The sequence below is a fragment of the Ostrinia furnacalis genome, unplaced genomic scaffold (genome assembly GCF_004193835.3).
Source record: "Ostrinia furnacalis isolate ACB-3 unplaced genomic scaffold, ASM419383v2 OfSCF5263, whole genome shotgun sequence".
Taxonomy (NCBI): Eukaryota; Metazoa; Arthropoda; class Insecta; order Lepidoptera; family Crambidae; genus Ostrinia; species Ostrinia furnacalis.
The window spans coordinates 21,522-45,220 of record NW_021135502.1 but is presented as its reverse complement, the minus strand read 5'-3'; the positions used below and the strand labels follow the sequence as shown (position 1 = coordinate 45,220).

The window sequence follows — 23,699 nt, the reverse complement described above, 5'->3', positions numbered from 1 at the left end:
TTTTCAGCTGTATGCGAATTATTGCAGGGTTCATGTCTAATTTGACTAGACTATTAGTAGCAAAACAATTAGTTATTTTAACTATGAAACTAAAAACTGGGCCTTGGTTTAAAACTTGTTTGGTTTGGAAAACTGTCCTTTATAAACTGGCTCTCTGTAAAGTAGAACATATTAAAGGATGTATTTTATTACCGTGTGTATTTTGTTATAAGTCATCGTAAGTTCCGTTCAAGGCCGAAACGAATAATTTTAAAAACTATTTCAGTAATTACAATATTTACATTCCGTAAACCATAACCGTAAAGGTAGAGTTACTGAAAATCCACGTGTTCTTGTCAATAAACAATATAAAATTGTGTGAACAATACATCAAATATCGATATTTTGTGTCGTTTGTTGACAAGCCAACAATGCACTATAATCTGCCCATTGAAGAATTGTATGGCGACATGACATATTATTTCAAGACAATAGTTACTAGTAATGTAGATCCTCATAATTTATAAATACATTTTCTTTTAATATTAACTCTAAAAATCTTATACGTTTAGTAACCCGAGCAAATATGTTTGTTAATATCAAATCTAGTTTTTTTTTTCTTAGCGAGTTTAAATGAAGTCCAAATAAATAAGCTGCGTAGTTCTAAAAATTGATTTAAAACCAGGAAAGATCGCATGTAAACTCTAGATAGCCAGCCGGATCTATTACCATACCTACATTAAATACTAGTTTTTGCTGTTTTAAGATCCAAACATTCATATTTTTTGTGCTTAAAAGACAGGTTTTAATATTTTTATCAAGGAGCAAACACAATTTTTCAAGTCGACCACATTCCAAACTATGCAAAATGTATTAAAGACCACTCTAATGTGTTGTAGATGTACACTGGAAAAATGCACCCTGGAACTGGATAGATATTTTAATGCTGTAGCANGCCACTGTCTTCGCTACTAGCAAGTGACAGGACCTTACTCTACAGTGGCGCTAACTGGTGAGCGCTAAAACGATAGCCCTCATTATAACAACTATACATCTTTACAATGCTACATAGAAACCCAAAATTTGTGATACCACCAGACCGCGATTCTTTCATCTTCAACGCTATAAAATCTATGACTTATTCGCCAATTTTCAACCGACTTAAAAAAAAAGGAGGAGGTTGTCAATTCGACCCGTATGTTTTTTTTTTCTATGTTTGTTACGCGATAACTCCGCCAATTATGAACCGATTTGAACAAATCTTTTTTCGGCGTATAGGTAATACCTCAAGGGTGGTCCCATTTAAATTTAATAATAGAAAAAACAACCCCCAAGGGTGGAAAATTGGGGATGAACTTTTTTATACGCAATATCTCCGCCGATTATAAATAAATTTGAACGATTATTTTTTTGTTGAATAGGTATTATCAAAAGGGTGGTTTCATGCGAATTTGAAGAAAATATTTCACCCCCAAGGGTGGAAAATTGGGGATGAACTTTTTTATACGCAATATTTTTAATTTTTAGTTTTTTTTTGTGTTCACGCATTTGAAGTCGGTTTTATTTTTTTAAAAAGTTAATTATATAGTGTGTTAAGCAAGCACACAGTGACGGTGTTTGCTCGGACAATAATAGCTCCGTGCGCCAAGATTAGTCGATGTATGAATAAAATTGTTAACGATATTGTGATATCGCAGGGATCTCGCCAACTTGGAGCGCAAGCTGCAAAAGCACGAGGCATTCGAACGGGAACTGCAGGCCAACGAGAAACAGCTCAGGAATGTCGAGAGCGTGAGTATTGTATACTATACTACTTTCTACAGCGATTTCGCCCGTATTTTGAAAGTTCCGACATTTAAAAGGTTTATTATTTTTACCATCAATCCCTAATTTTTAAGTGACCGCTATAGTAACACATAACAGGAATTTTGTATTCATAGGGGTCACTTAAACATTAGGGATTGATGGTGAAAACGGGCATTATACTTTAAGACTATAAAACTAAAATTGAAACTGATGTCTTTTTTGAGTCAGTTGCTAAAACTGTCATATTGTCGTTTAATAATTTTGTTCTTTTAATCTGCCAATCGTTAAATCTATCTGGGGGCACGGCAGTGCCCCCGCCAAGTCGAGCGCGAAGCAAACACTGTCGTACCATCCTTTACTGGAACCATTTCGCCGCATTTTCAGGCCCCTATTTGAGAACCTCTGGATAAGACCAGAACGCAGAAATTTTCGTCATCTAGTAAGCTATAATCACATACTTAAAATCCAAAATTTCAAGTCTGTAGGTCATTTAGTTCTGAAGTTAAGTGAAAGCAAAGTTTCGCATTTATGACACTCACTCACTCACTCACTCACTGATGATCCATCAAAATAGAACTAGTACTTCCCATAAACTCAGAGAGCTGAAATTTGGTACAGAGTTAGGGTTTAATGGCCACATAAAGGGAAAACTATAAAAACTAGGAAAATCGAAGATCTGGAGTAACACCACATTCATAATCAATACTACTAGCGCCACACCGGCACCGTGGTGTTCACCTGTACCGCTCACCGCTAGATGGCGCTAGCACTTTGAGCGTCGATTTTCTGCACCGCGGTGTCATTAAAACGATTCTTATTCCTTGTCCATTTTAAAGGTCGTTGAATTTATTAGTGCCAAATATCGTAAAAAAAAATTCGAAAATANTTATAATCCTGATAAATGTAGCTTTCAGGTCATATTTTTTTTATTAGATTATCTCCAGTGGTTTAAAAGTAAACGACGTTTATTTAAAAAAATACTTTTTGGTTTTTGTGAATTTTACTCAATATTTCAATTTTTTTGTATGAAAAGGCAAAAAGTTTGTTCTAGAAATGAATTCGCCATCCTTTAATTATCCGAAAATGATACCACACTTTCCATAATACCCATAGTTTTGAAGATATGGGCCTTAAAGTGAAGCGCGGCGGAAGGAAACTTGCCCCCCCTCCCCCTGCTACCACAGGGGGGGCTCCCGATGTCTACCGACGGAAATCCACTCAGGAGCACCCAAAGAACCACTGTTGCAAAAATGAGCCTTCTATACCAAAGTGGAGGGGTCTCCATACAAATCATTGCACTAAATTCCCTACTAAGTCAACACAAATCATTGCAGTCAGAAATAAACATTAAAACAAGTCACACAATGTTAATTAAGTACAAATGTCATTAATAAACGAAAAGGCTTTGCAACACAACTGCCCAAGACTGCATTTTTCCTTGCATTAGGTCTAGTACACCCAAAAATTTTAAAAATGACCACCAACAAGGTGGATAGATAAAATTCTAAAGAAGGCGTTGGATGCAGGCGGCTACCAACTGGCCAATCTGGAAATCCTTGGGGATGTTCAGCATTGACTGTCCTAAAATGATGCCCTGCAAAACTACACTATACGGTAGTTGCAGCAGTGGGAATGAGAGGTGGGAATAGCGCCTTCTAAACGCGGTAAAAAAACAAAAGTTTCGAATTAGTCCGTCAGTTAACTTGTCAAAAAATACTCGACGCGTATTTTTCAATCTTTCAAACTAATTGAAAAAGCGCGCCAAAATTCAAAAGAAAAGGCCTATGACGTCAAGGAGTGTTTCAAAGTATAGAACTTTGTGACGTCACGCGAAACTTCAACGCACCATTACGTCGTAATTACTTGCTTGATTGACAAATAAAAATATACGTGTCCAATATTTTTAGTAACTTAATTGACGGGCTAAATGTTAGGTTTTTTTTTTAAGGAAACCAGTTTCCTTTTCTGAAATATTTGTTTATATTGTAATATAAATTGTCGACAAAGTTGCTGAAGTTTCCAAATAAATCAATAATTATTTCCAGGAGCGTGGAAGACGCCAAGGCTCGGCTCGTGGACTTGGAGCGAGCGCTCAAGAGCGAGGAAGTCGGCACCGACCTGAGGAGCTGTAAGAGGCTCATGACTCAGCACCAGGTGAGAACAGACCTTATGCAGTTGTGGTAGGGTTGATTTTGCATCAAAGTGTAGTCTGATTTGCCGTCAAATGTACTTCTGTAGGTAGCCTAGATGGCGCTCGATTTAATTAGAACGCGGTGTTAAAGTATTGTTTCCATTTATAAATGATTTGTCGCCCGTATCAGGCCTGTTCATCTCCGCGAGTTTACATCGAAAACAAAACACGCACGATGGCCCACCTACAGGATACTATTCGACAAGGCCACACATACGAGCGAACATTGACACTCACGCACGCGTATTCTTGTGTATGATGGAATAAAATAAAGAAAATGGTGTAGGTACTAAATACTGTGCAGTATTTAACTGCCTAAATAATTATAAAAACACAGAATGTACTTTTTTCAGTTGCCTCAAGACACTGAGAGGTAAATAAGTAGTTAATATTATTCTTGATAATTCATGCTAAATCATGTATTTCCTCCGCCATTTTCCGCAGTTTGGCACCTCACGTCACATCATTTTACCGAAGTCAGCGCTATAGCTTCGGCGCAGTGCCGATCACTGACGTTTGTCAACAAAATGGTGCTTGACTCTTGAGACAGGCTAAATTACACCATATTGTTAATGACATTGAGCATACATTTTTTTAAATACCTTCGCGAAGTAAAACTTCTGTACGTAGTACTTATTATTATTCTGTGCCCGTATTCACCAACAATGCTTGCTTAAGTGAAGCAGCAAATCGAACGCTCAGCGTTGAATAGAGCTTTGTGATGTGTGGTCCGAGCAATCCGAGCGGCATTATTGTAGTGTGCGTGTGCACTCATGGATCATTTAACGTGTACCGATAACACTCAAACATTCGCGGAAGAATCGATTCGAAACTATAACTTTCTTCTGTGTTCTTTATACTAATATGTCGTTATCTCCCAACAGGCTGTAGAACAAGAGCTAACCCAATGGGAACAAAAGGCCTCGTCGCTATCCGCGCAAGGCGAGGACCTCGTATCGGACGGCCACTTCGACGCCGCCGCTATACAGCGGGAATCCGCTGCGTTGACGCGCGCCCTTCAAGCATTACATGCCCCAGCTGCTGACAGAAGGAGAGCGCTCAGCACTAGTCTACAGTGAGTCTTATTGCGATAAAGTCCGGTCGCCGAACAAATAGAATTTCGTACAATGACCCCAAGCTACCCATCCTTATCGCTCGCGCGTAATTATATTGCTATCGCGCTCGCACACCCACTGCGGGCACCCGTCGCACAGTCGCGACAGCAATATAATTACGCGCGAGCGATAAGGATGAGTCTTGGGGTCATTGGACAAAATTCTACGTGCTCGGCTACCAGACTATAGGTGTACCCCCTACAGTTAACGAGAGTTGTATGATAAGACATTTTTGTCTTATGTTTAAAGTCATAAAGTCTCTTTTGGCATATTCTATTCTGTTATTTTCGTTTTTGTGTATGGATGGCGAGAGAATGATGACTTGATGTTTTAATATTAATTTATTTTTAATAAAGAAACACAGCCTTAAGACAATTTTATTAGAAACGATTCTACACACAAAGTTGCAGTTTGCGTTAAGAATTCACTTCATTCAGATATTTCAATCAGACACCTTCATTCTGGGATATCCTGTAACAGTCTCAACATATTTTTTTGCAATTCAATTTTCAAAAGCGCCTTATTAAACCAAACATCTCTTTCGCAGGCTCCACAAATTCGCTGCCGAAGTAGCCGGCGAGCTGGACTGGCTGAACGAGCGTAAAGCAGCGGCATCGTCCGAAGCCCTTCCCGGTGACCTCCACGCTGCCCAGACGGCGCTCAAGAAACACAGCAAGCTTGTTGGCGAGCTGGCTGGTAGAAAACCGCTGGTGGAGCGCGTCATCGGACAGGGACGCGCTCTGATGGAGGACAGGCATCCGCAGGTCGACAAGGTGAGTGGACTGACGCTACAGCACGCGACGCGACGCTACAGGACGCTACTGAACGCTGCGTCTTAAATCAGCGACGAGTGTTTTGAAGCGTCGTGACATGGACTGACGCTACAGCACTCAATGCGACACTACAGGATGCGACACTACAGGATGCGACGCTACAGTATGCGACGCGACGCTACAGTATGCGACGTGACGCTACAGGACGCTAAAAGACGCTACTGAACGCGGTGTCTTAAATCAGCGACGAGTGTTTTGAAGCGTCGTGACATGGACTGACACTATAGCACGCGACCCTACAAGACGCGATGCGACGCTACAGGACGCGACCTGACGCTACAAGGCGGAATCTACACTTGCGAGCAAAAGTATGGAATCACTTACATGAAGTTGTTGCCACGCGATCTTGTGAACTAACGAATTTGTTAGTAACAAAAAAAGTGGCACTAATTTAAAGATTAAACTTTTAACTTTAAATTGATACCAAATTCATTGAAATCACACCAGTATTTAAAAAGATATCCCGGTTAATGTGAAGAAGTAAGGAAAAAGACATGTATCAACTGTTTGATACGTCGCGAGTTGCGGCCTATTTACCCCCTATAAAAGCACGTGTTTTCGGATTTTTGCTTTCACACGTTGATCCTTACACATCTCCGCTTCTTTTGACACTTTACCTAGGATTCTACACCTTCAGAAGCAGCACAAATCGTTGCACTATTGCAAGAAGGGCTCAGCCAGAGGGCTGTCGCACTTCAGCTCCACATAAGCCAGTCTTGTGTTTCTAAAGTTTTAATACGCTTTCAGGAGACTGGTGGCTTTATCCCGAGACCAAGTTCTGAACAGCGCTGGTGCACATCGCAGAGGGATGACCGTTTTTTCATGTCAAACTCTCTATGAAATCGTTATTTGACTGATATCGACGTCCAGTAAGAGCTCAGAAATGTTCGTAGGATAGCTGTTAGTGAGTGGACAGTTCGTCTAAGATATGAGCAATAGAATTTGACTCCAAAAAGGTCTGCCACAGGCTCGAAACTGACGGCAAGTCACCGACTAGCACGCTTTCAATTAGCTCGCACTTATTTTGATGGGAAGGCGAGTAATGGAGGCGAGTTTTGTTCTCCGATGAATGCAGACTGTGTTTGCAGTGCAGCAGTCGAAGAGGTCGGGTCTATAGGCGGCCTGGGGAGAGATTTGTGCAGTGCTGGTTCGCTGAAACACTGGCTTATAGGGGTGGCTTGCTCGACTTCCCATCGAGATGTGTACGAGCAAATTGAAAGCGTGCTTATCGGTGACCTGCCGTCAGTTTCGAGCCCGTGGCAGGCTTTTTTGGAGTCAAATTCTATTGCTTATATCTTAGACGAACTGTCCACTTGCTAACAGCTATCCTACGAACATTTCTGAGCTCTTGCTGGACGTCGATACCAGTTAAATGACGATTTTATAGAGAGGTTGACATGAAAAAACGGTCATCCCTCTGTGATGTGCACCAGCGCTGTTTAAAACTTGGTCTCGGGATAAAGCCACCAGTCTCCCGAAAGCGTCTTAAAACTTTCGAAACCCAGGACTGGCTTATGTGGAGCTGACGTCAACAACCCGCTGGCTGAGCTCTTCTTGCAATAGTGCAACGATTTGTGCTGCATCTGAAGGTGTAGAATCCTAGGTAAAGTGTCAAAAGAAGCAGAGATGTGTAAAAATCAACGTGTGAAAGCAAAAATCCGAAAACACGTGCTTTTATAGGGGGTAAATAGGCCGCAACTCGCGACGTATCAAACAGTTGATACATGTCTTTTTCCTTACTTCTTCACATTAACCAGAATATCTTTTTAAATACTGGTGTGATTTCAATGAATTTGGTATCAATTTAAAGTTTAAAGTTTAATCTTTAAAATGGTGCCAGTTTTTTTGTTACTAACAAATTCGTTAGTACACAAGATCGCGTGGAAACAACTTCATGTAAGTGATTCCATACTTTTGCTCGCGAGTGTATATATATAAAAATGAAACCCGTTTCGCGTTGTCACGGCATCACGTGTGAACGGCTGAACCGATTTCGATAATTCTTTTTTTTAAATGTTTGTGGAAGTCCAAGGATGGTTCTTACGGAAAAAAATATTAAGAAAATCTCTACGCTAAGGCGGTACGAAGTTCGCCGGGTCAGCTAGTTGACAATAAAATCTGATTGGTTATTCAAAAAAATTCTCCGCTCCGCCTTGGCGGAAACTGGGACTTATGTCCAAGGATAATTATTACCATAATATACCTATAACTAAATTGCATTTAACAATGTGTCGTTTAACGATACAAGATATGTACCATCCTAGATCCCACTTGCATCCCACTTAACGCCAGGTGCGATTGTAATCAAATACCTGCCTTGTTATACATACTTTTTTATGAATGCTACAATGTAACCTTGATCCTGCCCATGCTACGTCTTCCAGCCAGGGCTGGAAGACGTAGCGTGGGCAGGCCTCCTACTAGGTGGACCGACGATCTGGTAAAGGTCGCGGGAAGAGCCTGGATGCGGGCAGCGCAGGACCGTTCATTGTGGAAAACCTTGGGGGAGGCCTTTGTCCAGCAGTGGACGTCATTTGGCTGAAACGAACCTTGATCAAATAAATAAATATCTATCTTTCATTTCAGATCTCATCTCTCTGCGAGTCGCTATCCACCGCCTACGAAGAAGTATCAGCGGCGGCCGAAGCCCGCGGCGCGCGTCTGGAAGCCGCGGCGCGCGCGCAACAGTTCGTGCACGACGCGGCCGAGCTGGAAGCCTGGATGGCGGATAAGGCTGCTGCGTTAGCTGATGCTGACGTTGGCAGAGACAGGCATAGGGCGACGCAACTCCTGACGAGGCACAAAGTGAGTGATCCACGATTTGACAGCTTCTCGCATTACAAGCGAGCAAGACCAGAATATCGGAATAAAGACACTTTGCAGAGAGTCAAGTAACTTAAACAGGATCAGACTTACAGCACCATTGCAGGATCAAAAAGTAGGATACAACCTTGCAGCTGTTGACGAGACACAAGGTGAGACAGTAGCCTGTAAGATGGTCCGTAGTCCATATAACAACAGTAGGATCCTAATATCGGAATAAAGACACGTTGCAGATGGCTACGCATCTGCTAATAGGGCATAGGGAGAAACCCATGATTTGTTAGCCTCTAGAGTTATAAAAACAACGCCAGCAGGTTCTAAACGTGTAACAGAGCGCTATGCATCTGCTGTCTTGCAGTGAGATCGTATCCTATCAGATATAGAGCCACGCACGCGCCAGGTGGGCTTGAATGAATGACACGGGGCTACGTAACTACTGACAAGATCACAGGTAATCTATCTAGTTCCTTTCACAGTCTCTCTCATGGCTCTCACTCGCCACCAAGTGACTCCAGCGCGACTCGAGGCCGCGGCGCGCGCGCAACAGTTCGTGCACGACGCGGCCGAGCTGGAAGCCTGGATGGCGGATAAGGCTGCTGCATTAGCTGATGCTGACGTTGGCAGAGACAGGCATAGGGCGACGCAACTCCTGACGAGGCACAAGGTGAGTGATCCACGATTTGACAGCCTCTAGTGTCATGAAAGACGATTCCTGCAAGATTTTACGCCCTTTAGGGAGACAGAAGCCAGTGAGATGGTCTGTAGTCGATATAACAACAGTAAGATCGTAATATCGGAATAAAGACACTCTGCAGAGAGCTACGCAGCTTCTGACACGACATAAAGTGAAACAGTCATGATTTGACAGCCTCTAGTGTTATAAAAGACAACGTTAGCAGGTTCTAAACGCGTAACAGAGTGCCTCGCAGTTCAGAGAGATCAAATGCTATCGGAAATAAGAGTCGCACAGGTAAATATAGTCTCCCAGCTGCTGTCAAGGCATAGGGCAAGCTTTCTAGTTACTTAAACAGTCTCTTGTAAGATTCACAAACACTAGAAGTCTCCATATGGGCCTAAGTGAGTATTACAGAGCCACGAAACTGCTGTATGCATGCAGGCATTAGATGAACCAACAATGTTCTTTTACGGCCTTCTCGCTTGTTTCAAACACACTAGAAAACCCAATTCCACTTGGGCCTAAGATACTGCTTTCATAAGGCCTATCGGTTTCTGAAAGATACATTCATGATTTACTTGACTTAACGTCTCTAGATGGGGCAGAGGGCATTCACAACAGTCCTCCATCGCGTTCGGTCTTGAGCTTCGCGTTTGATCTCGCTGCAAGTCTAGCCGATTTCCTTCGCCTCGTCTGCTGAGTGCGCCGCGCAGATCCATTCATAGCGGTTCTATATAAAATACTAGCTGTGCCCGCGATTTCGTACGTGTGAAAACCCGTTTTTGCAACATTTTTCATTTTTGCTCTGCACCTATTACTCGTAGCGTGATGGTATATAGCCTTAAGCCTTCCTTGATAAATGGGCTATCTAACACTGAAAGAATTTTTCAAATCGGTCTGGTAGTTCCTGAGATTAGCGCGTTCAAGTAAACAAACAAACAAACTCTTCAGCTTTATAATATTAGTATACAGGGTGGAATTTTGTAATGCCACCTGGAGGGAATGTACTCTTAATATTGTAGATCGATTTTTTTTCTCAAAGAAAACTTTCCTTTATTTTTGAAAGAACTGCATTCAAAGATTTCCAAAAATTTGCTTGCCACTCCCGGGAATCTAACCAACTAAAATCTGTATAAAATTACATCCTGTATTTTTATTGCATCGATCATTAGGGTTAAGTATAAGGATGAAATCTCTCTAACAAACTTGATAAATCAAATGAAAGGAAAACCATGAAATAATTTTAATTACGATGTACAGAAAATTGTATGGTATGGTAGTGAATTTTCGAAAAAATTTCGAAAATCTTTAAATGCAGTTCATTTTCTTTTAAAAAATAAAGGAATGTTTTCTTTCAGTAAAATTTTCTATCTACAGTATTAAGAGTACTTTCCCTCCAGGTGGTATTACAAAATTCCACCCTGTAGATGTAATTTTGTAAAAAAAAAAAATGTCTTCTTCTTTCTTTCTTATCAAATCAAATCTTTCCCCACAGGCCGTAGAACTAGAACTAGACACATACGCAGCCATCGTCGCCGAGATGGGTCGCGCGGCCGCGTCGATGGCGGACGGTGAGGGCGAAGCGCTAGTCCAGAGGCACGAGCAGCTAGCAGCTAGTCTGCAGCGCTTGCAGCGGCTTGCGGCGCACCGGCAGCGAGCGCTGGTTGAGAGCGTATGCAGGTTAGTCTGTGGTTCTTGTCGTAAAAAAACTGCTTGTATACTCTTAGGGCCTACGAGACTAGGCCCTGTAATTCGGCCATCAATCCCTATTTTTTAAGCGATACAAAAATTAGGGATTGATGGTGAAAACGGTCATAATTCTAAGTCATGTCCACTAACTCGCGAATTATTTAGTCAGAAAACGAGTGAGCTGAGACGCAAGGTTAAGGTTGCTACTTGTTGACTCCACTCTTGCAGGCTGCCACGAAACATCTCCTTATCCATTCACATCTATTCACTCAAGTTCTAAAGGGAATCACGAAAACAATGTATTATCTGAGGGAGTGAGTGTAAGCAAGCATCATCACTGTCCTGAAGGTGATTGCGCAGAGAGGATATACGGCCCATACTCGCACACTGGGCATCCACAAATGTCCGGTTTTACTTTGTTATATTATAGACTGGAATTAAAACCAGGGAGGAAGTTTTTGTGACGTTAGTCTAGACCATTGTTTTTCAACCTCGTTCTTCTTTTTTGCAAACAACTTCTTTTTTTTACTCAAAATCTTTATGCAAATGCATTAAAATGTTGTATGGATTGAAGTATTCGGTCCCTACAAACATCTTTTTAACATTATAAAATGCATGAAAAAAAAGCGAACAGTCGGGAGGGTCGCCAAATATTTTTTCATGCTAGGGGGGGGGGAGGGGAGTCGTGTCATGAAAAAGGTTTAAAAACACTGGTCTAGACAAATGGCGATTTGTGATCGAATCCGTTGTAACTTCATACACAGAATGGCCACAATGCTTCGACCATCTTTCGACATTACCCTCCCGCGCCGCCCTCAGGCACTGACTCAGCTATTTGCTAGACCTGTAATAGTAGTTTTAAGACCATCATTTTTAGGTTAAGGTATGAAAATTGTATATTTCTCAAATAAATGTTAACTTTTATTCTATATTTCAGACATGAATACCTGGCAGAGAGCGCTGAGCTAGAGAGCTGGATACAGGAGCAGTACACGGCTGCCTCCAGCGAAGACTACGGGCAAGACTACGAGCACTTGCTGGTGAGTTTCTAGCTATAAACAGGGTGGAAACGATAATGATCTCACTCGATTATTTATCGATCAAAAAACTAGACGAAAGTGCACGTTCAGGATCAGTGACCAGTTTTTCGTTTCCACCCTATATGTATAATGTGGCAGAAAACCTTGCTGATATTTATTTTATTAGAGCACATAGAAAAACTGTAACCCTAATATGGAACGGCCTCGCTCTTCATCAAATGAGAAATATGCAGCTATAATGAAGTGAGGATTCCCCATTTTCTCGTAATTAAAAGGTATTAGGGCTTGGCTTAAGTAAGAATTAGGAACATCCTGAAATGGAATTCAATAAAATATCGTCACGCCAAAAAATAAGCTGGCAGCTTTTTACATGTCCCCAGCGTCATTTGTTCTATTAGCCAGTGTTATATTTTATTTCAAGGCACTTATACGCGTCCCTTTAATATTGCTTTCCCAGTGTCATCAGGTGCTTAAACTAAAACTTTTATTTTTTATCTAGAGATCAAGTCGAAAGATCAAGTCGAAGATGGACAAACCTTAATAGGATTTAAGACACTAACAGTCCAAAAATTCTTTGCGCTACACATTGTTAATCCATTGTTCTTCTGACCATGCAACTGTACACTAAACTCAACCTTCCTCCCCAGATCCTAAGGTCCAAGTTCGAGGAATTACGCCTACGCGTGGAAAGCGGTGCTGAACGGTTCAGCCAGTGCGAGGAGTTAGCCAAGAAGCTGTTGGCTACTGACAGCCCATACATCGCCGATATCGAGCGCAGACAAGAGGCGCTGGGGTAAGTGAAATGAAATTAAATGTATTTTATAAAGCCCGGTCTGCGAGCACGTAGAATTTTGTCCAATGACCCCAAGCTACCTATCCTTATCGTCGCGACTGTGTAACGGGCGCCCGCAGTGAGTGTGCGAGTGCGACAGCAACATAATTACGCGCGAGCGATAAGGATGGGTAGCTTGGGGTCATTGGCAAAATTCTACGTGCTCACAGACCTGGCTTTAGATGGATAATCTTGATTCAAGCTCAGCGCTTCGTTTAAGAGTCTAAAGCTAGATAAAATTATATCGGTCAATCGTTATTCTACATATTTTTCATGATTCGGGCCTAAGTTGTACAATCGGCAAATCATAAATTATTATGTTAACTGTCAAAATGAAAAAAATAATTTGGTTCTATTTGAAGTTTGGTTTGGTTCAATTTGTCATTTATCTTACGCCAACTCGGTTTTTTCAGAATAGTAAAACATTTGCTGTATTTGCCTAGAAACACGCGTTCGTGATTATTTATTTATTTAATAACAATCTTAACTCTAACATTACAGGTGACCCCAATGCAAGAGTAGATTAATTAGTAATTATCTATGGCTATAACATAAAATAAATAATAATTATGTTACTTAAAGTTCGGATGATCATAATTTATTTAATGTTACTTAAGGCACTTAAGGTTCGGTTTGGTCGAACGTTTACTATGGTTTTTTAACTTATTTTCCAAACAGTTTGTTTTGAAGTTAGGCGAGGACAAAAATCGTTTTTTACAGTGCTATACATAGTTTTATTTGTGCTTTGTAGAAATTGAGATTTCCATAAAATAATGTATTTTTCATCTCTCCAGCGAGTCCTGGCAACGCCTAGTCGACCAGATCCAATCCCGCGGCGCGAAACTCCACGCCGCTGGCGAAATACACCGCTTCCATCGCGACGTGGCTGACTTACTGGCCAGGGTCCACGACAAGAGGGCCCAACTGTCCCAGGACTTGCCAGCGGGCGCTGCGGCGCTGAGAACTAGGGACAGCACTGAGAATGACCTGCTGGCTATTGATGCTCAGATGCAGGTGAGATTCCTGTGATTTAGGGGCTGGTTTAGTCGTTTAGGGGTCACTTTAGAAGCTCTAATGCTATAATCCAGCTGTCCCAGGGCTGACCAGCAGGCGCTACAAACTAAGGACCACTGAAAATGACCTGCTGGCTATTGACGCTCAAGATGCAGGTAAGATTCTGTTCATTTACTTAAGTTCTTGAGGTACCTATCTGGTCAGGATTCATGATAAGAGAGCCCAGCTGTCCCAGGACTTACCAGTGAGCTGAGAACTAGGAACAGCACTGAGAATGACCTGATGGCTATTGATGCGCAGATGCAGGGAAGGTTCTATTCAGCTTCTCCAAGTTTTGACGGTCCTGTTAAACATCAGCTGTTTAAGGCAAAAGGATCCAGCTGTCTCAGGACTTGGAAGCAGGCGCTATGACGTTCAAAACTAGAGATAGCACTGAGAATGATCTGCTGACTATTGACGCTCAGATGCAGATAAGATCTGGTAGTTGTGTTTATGTTAAAGCTTATTCCTGTAATTTAGAGTAAGTTTAAAGACTTCATTTAAAGTGCTTGGTTTCTGGTGGTCTCGAGACTCTAATACGATTGACTACCTGTCTTACAGCAGGATCAGCGTCTCTTAGGACTAAAGACAGCACTAAAATGAACTGCGCCACAGATCCATGTGGATTTGTCATCAGTTTCTACTGATGATAGAGAGTCTAGGCAGAGTAAATACAAATGAGTAGGTTATCTTCATAGAAACGCACCGGGCGCGGTTTGTATGTGAGCGCGCCAATACGTATGCGGCGCGCACGCACACACTGACAAAATTTAGCGTGGATTAGCAGGTTTATATGAAGATAACCTACTCATTTGTATTTACTCTGGTCTAGGCTCCTCATCAACAGCCCTTTACAGTCCACTGCTGGACTATGAGCCTCCTCCACTATAGTGGAGGGTTTTGCCATAATCTCCACGCTTGGCAGGCGGGTTGGAGATCGCAGTTTAAAAGATTGATGTTTTTCAGAGAGCGCTGCTGCCCATTCTCTGTTTGATGTGTAGTCCCTAAGCGCCTCTTACGACACCCGCGGGAAGAGTAGGGGTTGGTGACAAATGTATTCTACTCTGCCGTCACCACACGGCTAGGCTCCACTTGTCAAATTCAAATTCAAGAAAATACATATGTATTTCTCATTAGCTGGCCCTCTCCCAACTAATTTTTGTCTTTGTACAAGCTCACATTCTCTAATTTAACAGCAAAAATTTAGCACTTTTGCCTTATGAATAATACTAATCCTCATTCATGATATCCCCAGGTGCTCCAAGAAGAAGGATCCCGCCTACAAAAGCTGTATCCAGGCAGCAACGTACAGCAGATTGCGTTGCAGCAGCAAGCGTTGGAAGACGCTTGGGCAGCGCTGAGAGCGGCTGCTGATGAGAGGCGACGACAGCTGGAGATGCAGGCTGATCTGCACCAGTTTAGGGCACAGGTTATTTTTTTTTATTATTATGTTGCATTTTTTACTCTAAGATTATCACTTTACGGGATTTTTGCAACAAAATCTTTTTAAAACGGTAAATAAGATAGGTATTTACCCTCCCGACGTTTCAATTCGGTTGCACAAGTCATGGTCGCGGGCAGACTGTTGCAAAAATCCCGTGAAGTGATAATCTCACTCAAGGTCACACATCTCAAGGTTAATTGTTTATTTTAGGAAGAACAAGGATTCGTTTCAGCCAAAATATGTTTACTGTTGGTCTCCTATTTAACGTGTGGAATAGCAATAAGAATTTTTGAATTTAGAACTTTTGGAAAAAAAGACCTCGCGCAGGTGTTTCCACAATGACCGCTTCTGCGCTCTTCGTATTCAGAAAGATCGTCGGTCCAACGAGTGGCAAGTCAGTCTGCATTACGTCTTTCAGTCTTTCGTGTGTTGAGAACTATTCTAACTAGAGATGAAACGGATATCCGGTAACTATCCGGTAGGCCGGATATCCGGCCTAAATTTACTATCCGGCCGGATACCGGATAGTAACTCACTATCCGGCCGGATACCGGATATTAAAAAAAACTACGACAATTTCCTATAATATAGTGCAATACATTAATCTTTCAGGTAAATATCAATAAAATGGCTTATAATAAAGACGGCTTTTATTTAAAGTCCAAAAAGTTACAAAAAAGCCATATTAAGGCCTTTCAAAAAACTAATAACTTTTTCTGGGCTATTTACTCTAATGACATACGAGAACATAATAGTACCTATACATAAACAGTAAATATCTGTTAATGTCGAAATATTGCCATATAAAATAGGCGATCTTTTTTTCACTGGATGGTCTGATGACATGATGCAGTTCAGTCAGATTACGCAGCAAGTAAATTAATTTAAATAAGAACGGTCGCGCCCCATACAAAAAAAACCCAGACCCGACAGAAACGAGACATACCTCAGTTGTTCAAACAAAAACAAAGGGTAATATTTTGGTGTTATACATAGATATCGAATAAAAAAAATATATAATTTAACTAATTAAGACATGACAAAAAAACTGAGGCATGTCTCGTTTCTGTCGGGCCTGGGTCACAGATGACCGTTCTTCTTTAGCTTTTCAATCACACACTCACGATGGCAACCGAAATCGCCCGAATTGCTAGGGGGCACCCTAGACAAGTGGCAAAATCTGACATTCTATTCGGACGGATTCGATTTTCGAAAAGTGTGACTTGTCTAGCCTACTAAACCCACTGATCGCGTTTAAAGCACCTGTGCGGCGCTAAACTCGTCACGACATGCAACGAGACAATGGGCCAACTATCCGGCCGCCGGATATCCGGCTATCCGGCCTAGCAGCTCGCCGGATATCCGGTATCCGGTATCCGGCCAAACAACTATCCGTTTCATCTCTAATTCTAACTATTCTGCCTCAGCGATCATCAGTTCTACTACCATTTTTCGACATCTACGAGTACATGTATTTTTTTTTGCTAAATGAACAACTCGCTGTCTCTCCTACAATTTTAAATTACTGTCCTCCTGAAAATATTTATTGCCAGAATCAAACAATACAATAACTAAAAGACAGACACTAGGCATTGCCTGTCCTGTGGAGGAAAGAATAACGATTTACAAGTAGAATTAGCACGGCTAAGCCGACAGTGTTATTTAAGGAAGCAATAAATGAAAATTTAGATGAAAAGTACACAAAAGATGAAGAGATATTAGGGATGGATGTAGGGTGTGTGTAAAAGTGTAGATGTGTTGTGTATGTAACTAACTGTCTTTGTGTCCAAAGGTCCGCGACCTGACCTCCTGGTGTAGCAGCGTGGTGTCATCGCTAGTGGCAAGCGGCGCTGGCGCCGGCGGCGTGCGTGACGCGGCCTCGGCTCAGGCGGCGCGCGCAGAGCACGACGCGCTCAGGGCCGAATTAGATGCACGCGATGACTCCTTCCGTGCTGCGCTTGATCATGGACAGAGGCTGTTACAGGAGGGACACCCAGCTTCACAGGTGAGATCTCTTTAGTGTCCTTGTGGCCCTGGTACTTCTCAGTCTATCAACAAAGAAACTGCCAGAGTCTAGTGTCTCCTTAGTGCGTTCGCGCGCAGAGCACGACGCGCTCAGGGCTGAATTAGATGCACGCGATGACTCCTTCCGTGCTGCGCTTGATCATGGACAGAGGCTGCTACAAGAAGGACACCCGGCTTCACAGGTCAGTTGAAAAGCAAAACAGACATACCTCCTTAATAGTCCTGTTGTCCTGGTACTTCTCAGGCTATATCAACATAGAAAGGACGCACGTGGTGACTCCTTTCGGGCTGCGCTTGATCATGGACAGAGGCTCCTACAGGAGGGACACCCGGCTTCACAGGTGAGATCTCTTTAGTGTCTTTGTGGCCCTGGTACTTCTCAGTCTATCAACAAAGAGATGGCCAGAGTCTAGTGTCTCTTTAGTGCAGAGCACGACGCGCTCAGGGCCGAATTAGATGCACGCGATGACTCCTTCCGTGCTGCGCTGGATCATGGACAGAGGCTGCTACAAGAAGGACACCCGGCTTCACAGGTCAGTGAGAGCTCCTTAAGTTAGTAACCAGATGAATATCTTAAGTAGCTATGAGGTCCTGGTACTTTTCAGGCTAGATCTACATAGAAACATCTACCGACTCCTGCGCAAGAGACCTGACTCCTGCTATCTCCTTACTAGCTGTGTGGTCCTGGTACTTCTCAGTCTATCAACAAAGAAACTGCCAGAGTCTAGTGTCTCCTTAGTGCTTTCGCGCGCAGAGCACGACGCGCTCAGGGCTGAATTAGATGCACGCGATGACTCCTTCCGTGCTGCGCTTGATCATGGACAGAGGCTGCTGCAAGAGGGACACCCAGCTTCACAGGTCAGTTCCTTAGTGGCTATGTGGTCCTGGTACTTCTCAGTCTATCAATAAAAAGATGGTCAGAGTCTAGTGTCTCCTTAGTGCGCTCGTGCAGAGCACGACGCGCTCAGAGCAGAGCTGGATGCACGCGATGACTCCTTCCGTGCTGCGCTTGATCATGGACAGAGGCTGTTGCAAGAGGGACACCCAGCTTCACAGGTCAGTTAGAGTTCCTTAAGTTAGTAACCAGATGAATCTCTTAAGTAGCTATGAGGTCCTGGTACTTTTCAGGCTTTCTATATAGAAACGTCTACCGACTCCTGCGCAAGAAACCTGACTCCTGCTACCTCCTCCTTACTAGCTGTGTGGTCCTGGTACTTCTCAAACTAGATCAACAATAAATGGGCAGAAATGTCTGCTGTTGGAGGGACACCCGGCTTCATAAGTGGGATCTCTTTAGTATCTATGAGGTCCTGGTACTTTTCAGGCTGGATCGACATAGAAACCTCTATCGACTCCTGCGCAAGAGTCTTCCTGCTACGCAGGTTAGAGTGACCTCCTTACTGTGTGGCCCTGGTACTTCTTAGACAAGATCAACAGGAGAAATACTCAACTATGTAGGACAGTGAGATGACTCTTTAGTGGTTCTGCGAGCCTAGTTCTTCTTCGGCTACTTGCTCCTTTGAAGCAAGGATGAACTGGCACCAATTCACAAGACCAGCTGACAAAGACTGTCTCGGCTGACTGACTCGGCTCAAGCGGCGCGCGCAGAGCACGACGCGCTCAGAGCTTTATTAGATGCACGCGATGACTCCTTCCGTGCTGCGCTGGATCATGGACAGAGGCTGTTGCAAGAGGGACACCCAGCTTCACAAGTGAGTAGGAGCTCCTTGGAAGCTATGCGGGCCTGGTACTTTTCAGGCTGGATCTACATAGAAACATCTACCGACTCCTGCGCAAGAGACCTGACTCCTGCTATCTCCTTACTAGCTGTGTGGTCCTGGTACTTCTCAGTCTATCAACAAAGAAACTGCCAGAGTCTAGTGTCTCCTTAGTGCGTTCGCGCGCAGAGCACGACGCGCTCAGGGCTGAGCTGGACGCACGCGATGACTCCTTCCGTGCTGCGCTTGATCATGGGCAGAGGCTGTTGCAAGAGGGACATCCGGCTTCACAGGCCAGTTCCTTAGTGGCTATGAGGTCCTGGTACTTTTCAGGCTGGATCGACATAGAAACCTCTATCGACTCCTGCGCAAGAGTCTTCCTGCTACGCAGGTTAGAGTGACCTCCTTACTAGCTGTGTGGTCCTGGTACTTCTCAGTCTAGATCAACAAGAAATGGGCAGAAAAATCTGCTGTAGGAGGGACACCCGGCTTCATAGGTGGGATCTCTTTAGTATCTATGAGGTCCTGGTACTTTTCAGGCTGGATCAACATAGAAAGAAACCTTTAACGACTCCTGCGCAAGAGGCATCCTGCTACCTCCTTACTAGCTGTGTGGTCCTGGTACTTCTTAAGCTAGATCAAGAAGAGACTGGTGCAGGTTTTCCATTATTCCCACTACGTAGGTAAGAGAGATGACTCTTTAATGGTTGTGCGAGCCTGTACTTCTTCGGCTACTTGCTCCTTTGAAGCAAGGATGAACTGGCACCAATTGACAAGACCAGCTGACAAAAAAGACTATCTCGACTGACTCACTCGGCTCAAGACAAGCTCGACTATATTTGACTCCTATATGATCTTATTCTCATGCTCCACTCCTTTTTGCTGTCCCGCTCAGAAATAAATCCTTATACCCACATCTAACGTTATTCCACCCTGCTTTCCCCACAGGAGGTGGAAGCAAAATGCACCCAACTGGTGGAAGCAAGAGCAGCGGCCGCGGGCGCGTGGGCGGCGCGACAAGTGGCGCTCGACCAGCTCATCGACCTGCACTGCTTCCTGCGGGATGCGGCACAACTGCACGAGTTGTGCGCGGCTCAGGAACATGCGCTAGGTAAGTCACCCGTAAGAGAGGCCTAGTATCCTATAGGAGAGGCCCAGTGTGCTGTAGGAGAGGCCTAGTAACTTGCAGGATAGGCCTAGTGTCTTGTAGGAGAGGCCGAGGGTCCTGTAGGAAAGGCCTAGTAACTTATATGAGAGACCTAGTGTCCTTTAGGAGAGGCCTGGTGTCCTTCAGGAGAGGCCGAGGATACTGCACGAATCTAGTGTCTTGTAAGAGAGGGCTAGTGTCCTGTAAGAGAGACCTAGTGTCCTTCAGGAGAGGTCTAGTATCCTGCAGGAGAGGCCTAGTATCATGTAGGAGAGACGACAGGTGGCGCTGGACCAGCTCATCGACCTGCACTGCTTCCTGCGGGATGCGGCGCAATTGCATGAATTGTGCGCGGCCCAGGAACACGCGCTAGGTAAGTCACCCGTAAGAGAGGCCTAGTATCCTATAGGAGAGGCCTAGTGTCCTTAGGAGAGCTATGGTCCTGCAGGTGAGGCCTAGTATCTTATAGGAGAGTCCCAGTGTCCTTCTGGAGAGGCCGAAGGTACTGCAAGAGAGGCCTAGTATCCTGTAAGAGAGGCCTAGTGTCTTTTAGAAGCCTAGTGTCCTATAGGAGAAGTCTAAGGTCCTATAGGAAAGGCATAGTGACCTGCAGGAGAGGCGACAGGTGGCGCTGGACCAGCTCATCGACCTGCACTGCTTCCTGCGGGATGCGGCGCAATTGCATGAATTGTGCGCGGCCCAGGAACACGCGCTAGGTAAGAAATTTACAGGAGAGCCCTAGTGCCCTATAGGAGAGGCCTAGTATCCTATAGGAGAGGCCTAGTATTCTGTAGGAGAGGCCCAGTGTGCTGTAGGAGAGGCCTGGAGTCCTGTAGGAGAAGCCTAGGGTCCTGTAGGAGAGGCCTAGTGTCCTGTAGGAAAGGCCTAGTAACTTATATGAGAGACCTAGTGTCCTTTAGGAGAGGCGTGGTGTCCTTCAGGAGAGGCCGAGGATACTGCAGGAATCTAGTGTCCTCTAAGAGAGGGCTAGTGTCCTCTAAGAGAGGGCTAGTGTCCTGCAAGAGAGGGCTAGTGTCCTGTAGTAGAGGCCTAGTGTCCAGCAGGAGAGTCGACAGGTGGCGCTCGACCAACTCATCGACCTGCACTGCTTCTTGCGGGATGCGGCCCAACTGCACGAGTTGTGCGCTGCCCAGAAACATGCGCTAGGTATGAGACTTGCAGGAGAGCGAGGATTCTGTCTCCTCTAGTACCCTAGTATCTTATAGGAGAGACTTAGTATCTTATAGGAGAGGCTTAGTATCTTATAGGAGAGGTCTAGTATCATATAGGAGAGGCCTAGTGTCTTTCAGTCCACTCTGATTTAAGTTCCCAGAAGGACCCTTTTCATTGGTCCTTCGAGCCGGATACTATCAATATACTATACATTTTGTTAACACGTTTCTTTTTCCATCAACAGCTGTGGAGATATCTCCCGACTGCAGCGTGGAAGAAGTCGACAACCAGCTAAAGAAACACGAGGCGTTTGAGAAACTGATCGCCACTCAGGTATTTTATCTTTTTGTTTTACTTTACAGCCAAAGTAACTTTGTTCTCAGATTTGGGACGGAGGAAAGTTAGTATGTATTCGTATAATACTCCGAAATTCTCCTGTATTCTTCTAGTTAAATTCGTTGCGATTTATACAGCCAGCTGTCTGCTAAAATACTCCTAATTGATTTGTAACTTTAATTTACATGCACCACCATATACCTTTAACCGTTGAATATGGCGTTACATTGGTATAGTTCAAAAATACTGAACTGTCCTATCCATGACATTGACAGTGGGGCGCCACCGTCAATACCGGATCGCTGGTTCCGATTTTTGCCATGTTGGAAACCATAATTATAGTTGAACGATGGTAGCGCCCCCCTGTCATTGAGTTTGGTGGGACAGTTCAGCGTGGGTCATCTATACTCAATCTCTTAGCTGTAAGATATATATCTTAACTAAGGTTCTTTAAGCCCACGAAGTAATTCTTTGTTGTCCTAAATATAGAGAAAAAAAATCATCTAAGAGTAAACATTATATTTTGAGATTTAGACATTTTGAGACCATAAAATTAACTTTGACATGACGACTGCAAAGGACTGGAAAGCATTTAAAGTGTTCACTCTTTCCTCAGGATGAGAAACTAGCAACCCTGAACAGCCACGGAGACAAACTGCTACAACAGAACCACGTGGAGAGCCAGCGTATTGCTGACGAGCTACAGAACATTAACGAGAGGAGGACCAAGGTAAGGAGCTTATGGTGGTTCAGATGTGATAGTGATGACACAATCAATACAGCCTTTGGCATCCTGGCTACACAGGAGTTGCAGCGGTGGGAAAGAGAGGTGGGAATAGTCCCGTAATCAATAATACAGGTACACAAGTAGAACGTCATACAACCGTGAAATACCAAGACAGTGTATAACGACAGTCATTTCTTTGTTCTTTCGTTTGTTAAGGCGAAAGTTTCCACCATATCATATTAAGTTCTGCACCATAGTGTGCATTTGTTAAACTATGAAATTCCAATGTAATTGACACTATACGAGAAATTTTCAACTTACAAAATGGCTGCCCATGCCGCCGCCATCTTGTTTTTTTGACATTTCGGATTTTTCCCATAATCTGGGTCGTATATGCCACCAAACCTTATTATTTTGATTCTTATTACCTACTCGTAAGCTACAAAAACCATATTTAAAATAATTTTCTGCTTCACAAAAAATATTAGATATCACAAGCAGAATGATGTGACATATCATGTATATCAGGGGTGGCCAACTTGATTAGACATCAGATCTACTGTTTACTAACGAAACCCTGGGCGATCTACCACTTACATACTTCTTGAAATCTTGAATGAAACAGCATAGTTTAGTACACAATCATGTAGTATTTTTTGCCTTGCCACGATCGACAAATAGTCGCGATCGACCGGTCGATCTATACCTCTAGCGTGAACAACTTGCGTCTTCGAATCGTTTGCGTATTCGACAAAATTCGATACTCAAACTTCGAATTAAACGATAACGTGACAATTTTGATTCTCAAAATAAGTTTTATGCAACCATTTCTCATACTAAGTTCACTTTACGACACGTTCACAAGGGCGGTGTTCCAGTTTTCGTACTAAATCTGTTAATGGCGATTCGAATACGCAAACGCGCAATACGCGAACTCGAAAGTTTTTCGTGCTAGCCGTACTGATGTATATTATTCTAACCGGCAGACAGTGGTGACTGAGTTTGTTGCGGCGCTTCTCAGCACTTGCCAAATGTTGGTCTCGAAGCGCTGGTAGGGTAAAAAGATTATGAGACATGTAGAGGCTCCTTAAG

At 43.5% G+C, this 23,699-nt stretch overlaps 1 protein-coding gene across 1 annotated transcript in view; it reads left to right on the top strand.

Annotated features, from left to right (window-relative positions):
• Positions 1-23,699, top strand: part of LOC114360916 (spectrin beta chain, non-erythrocytic 5 kst) — a 133,336-nt gene that overhangs the window by 91,396 nt on the left and 18,241 nt on the right. The window contains exons 33-46 of the mRNA XM_028315781.1: positions 1,677-1,841; positions 3,831-3,939; positions 4,861-5,051; positions 5,639-5,864; positions 8,511-8,729; positions 10,919-11,103; positions 12,050-12,152; positions 12,800-12,945; positions 13,779-13,998; positions 15,293-15,466; positions 17,274-17,486; positions 20,173-20,335; positions 21,789-21,877; positions 22,497-22,610. Coding sequence (XP_028171582.1) covers positions 1,677-1,841; positions 3,831-3,939; positions 4,861-5,051; positions 5,639-5,864; positions 8,511-8,729; positions 10,919-11,103; positions 12,050-12,152; positions 12,800-12,945; positions 13,779-13,998; positions 15,293-15,466; positions 17,274-17,486; positions 20,173-20,335; positions 21,789-21,877; positions 22,497-22,610 — 2,317 coding nt within the window. The remainder of the gene's footprint in view (positions 1-1,676; positions 1,842-3,830; positions 3,940-4,860; positions 5,052-5,638; positions 5,865-8,510; positions 8,730-10,918; positions 11,104-12,049; positions 12,153-12,799; positions 12,946-13,778; positions 13,999-15,292; positions 15,467-17,273; positions 17,487-20,172; positions 20,336-21,788; positions 21,878-22,496; positions 22,611-23,699) is intronic.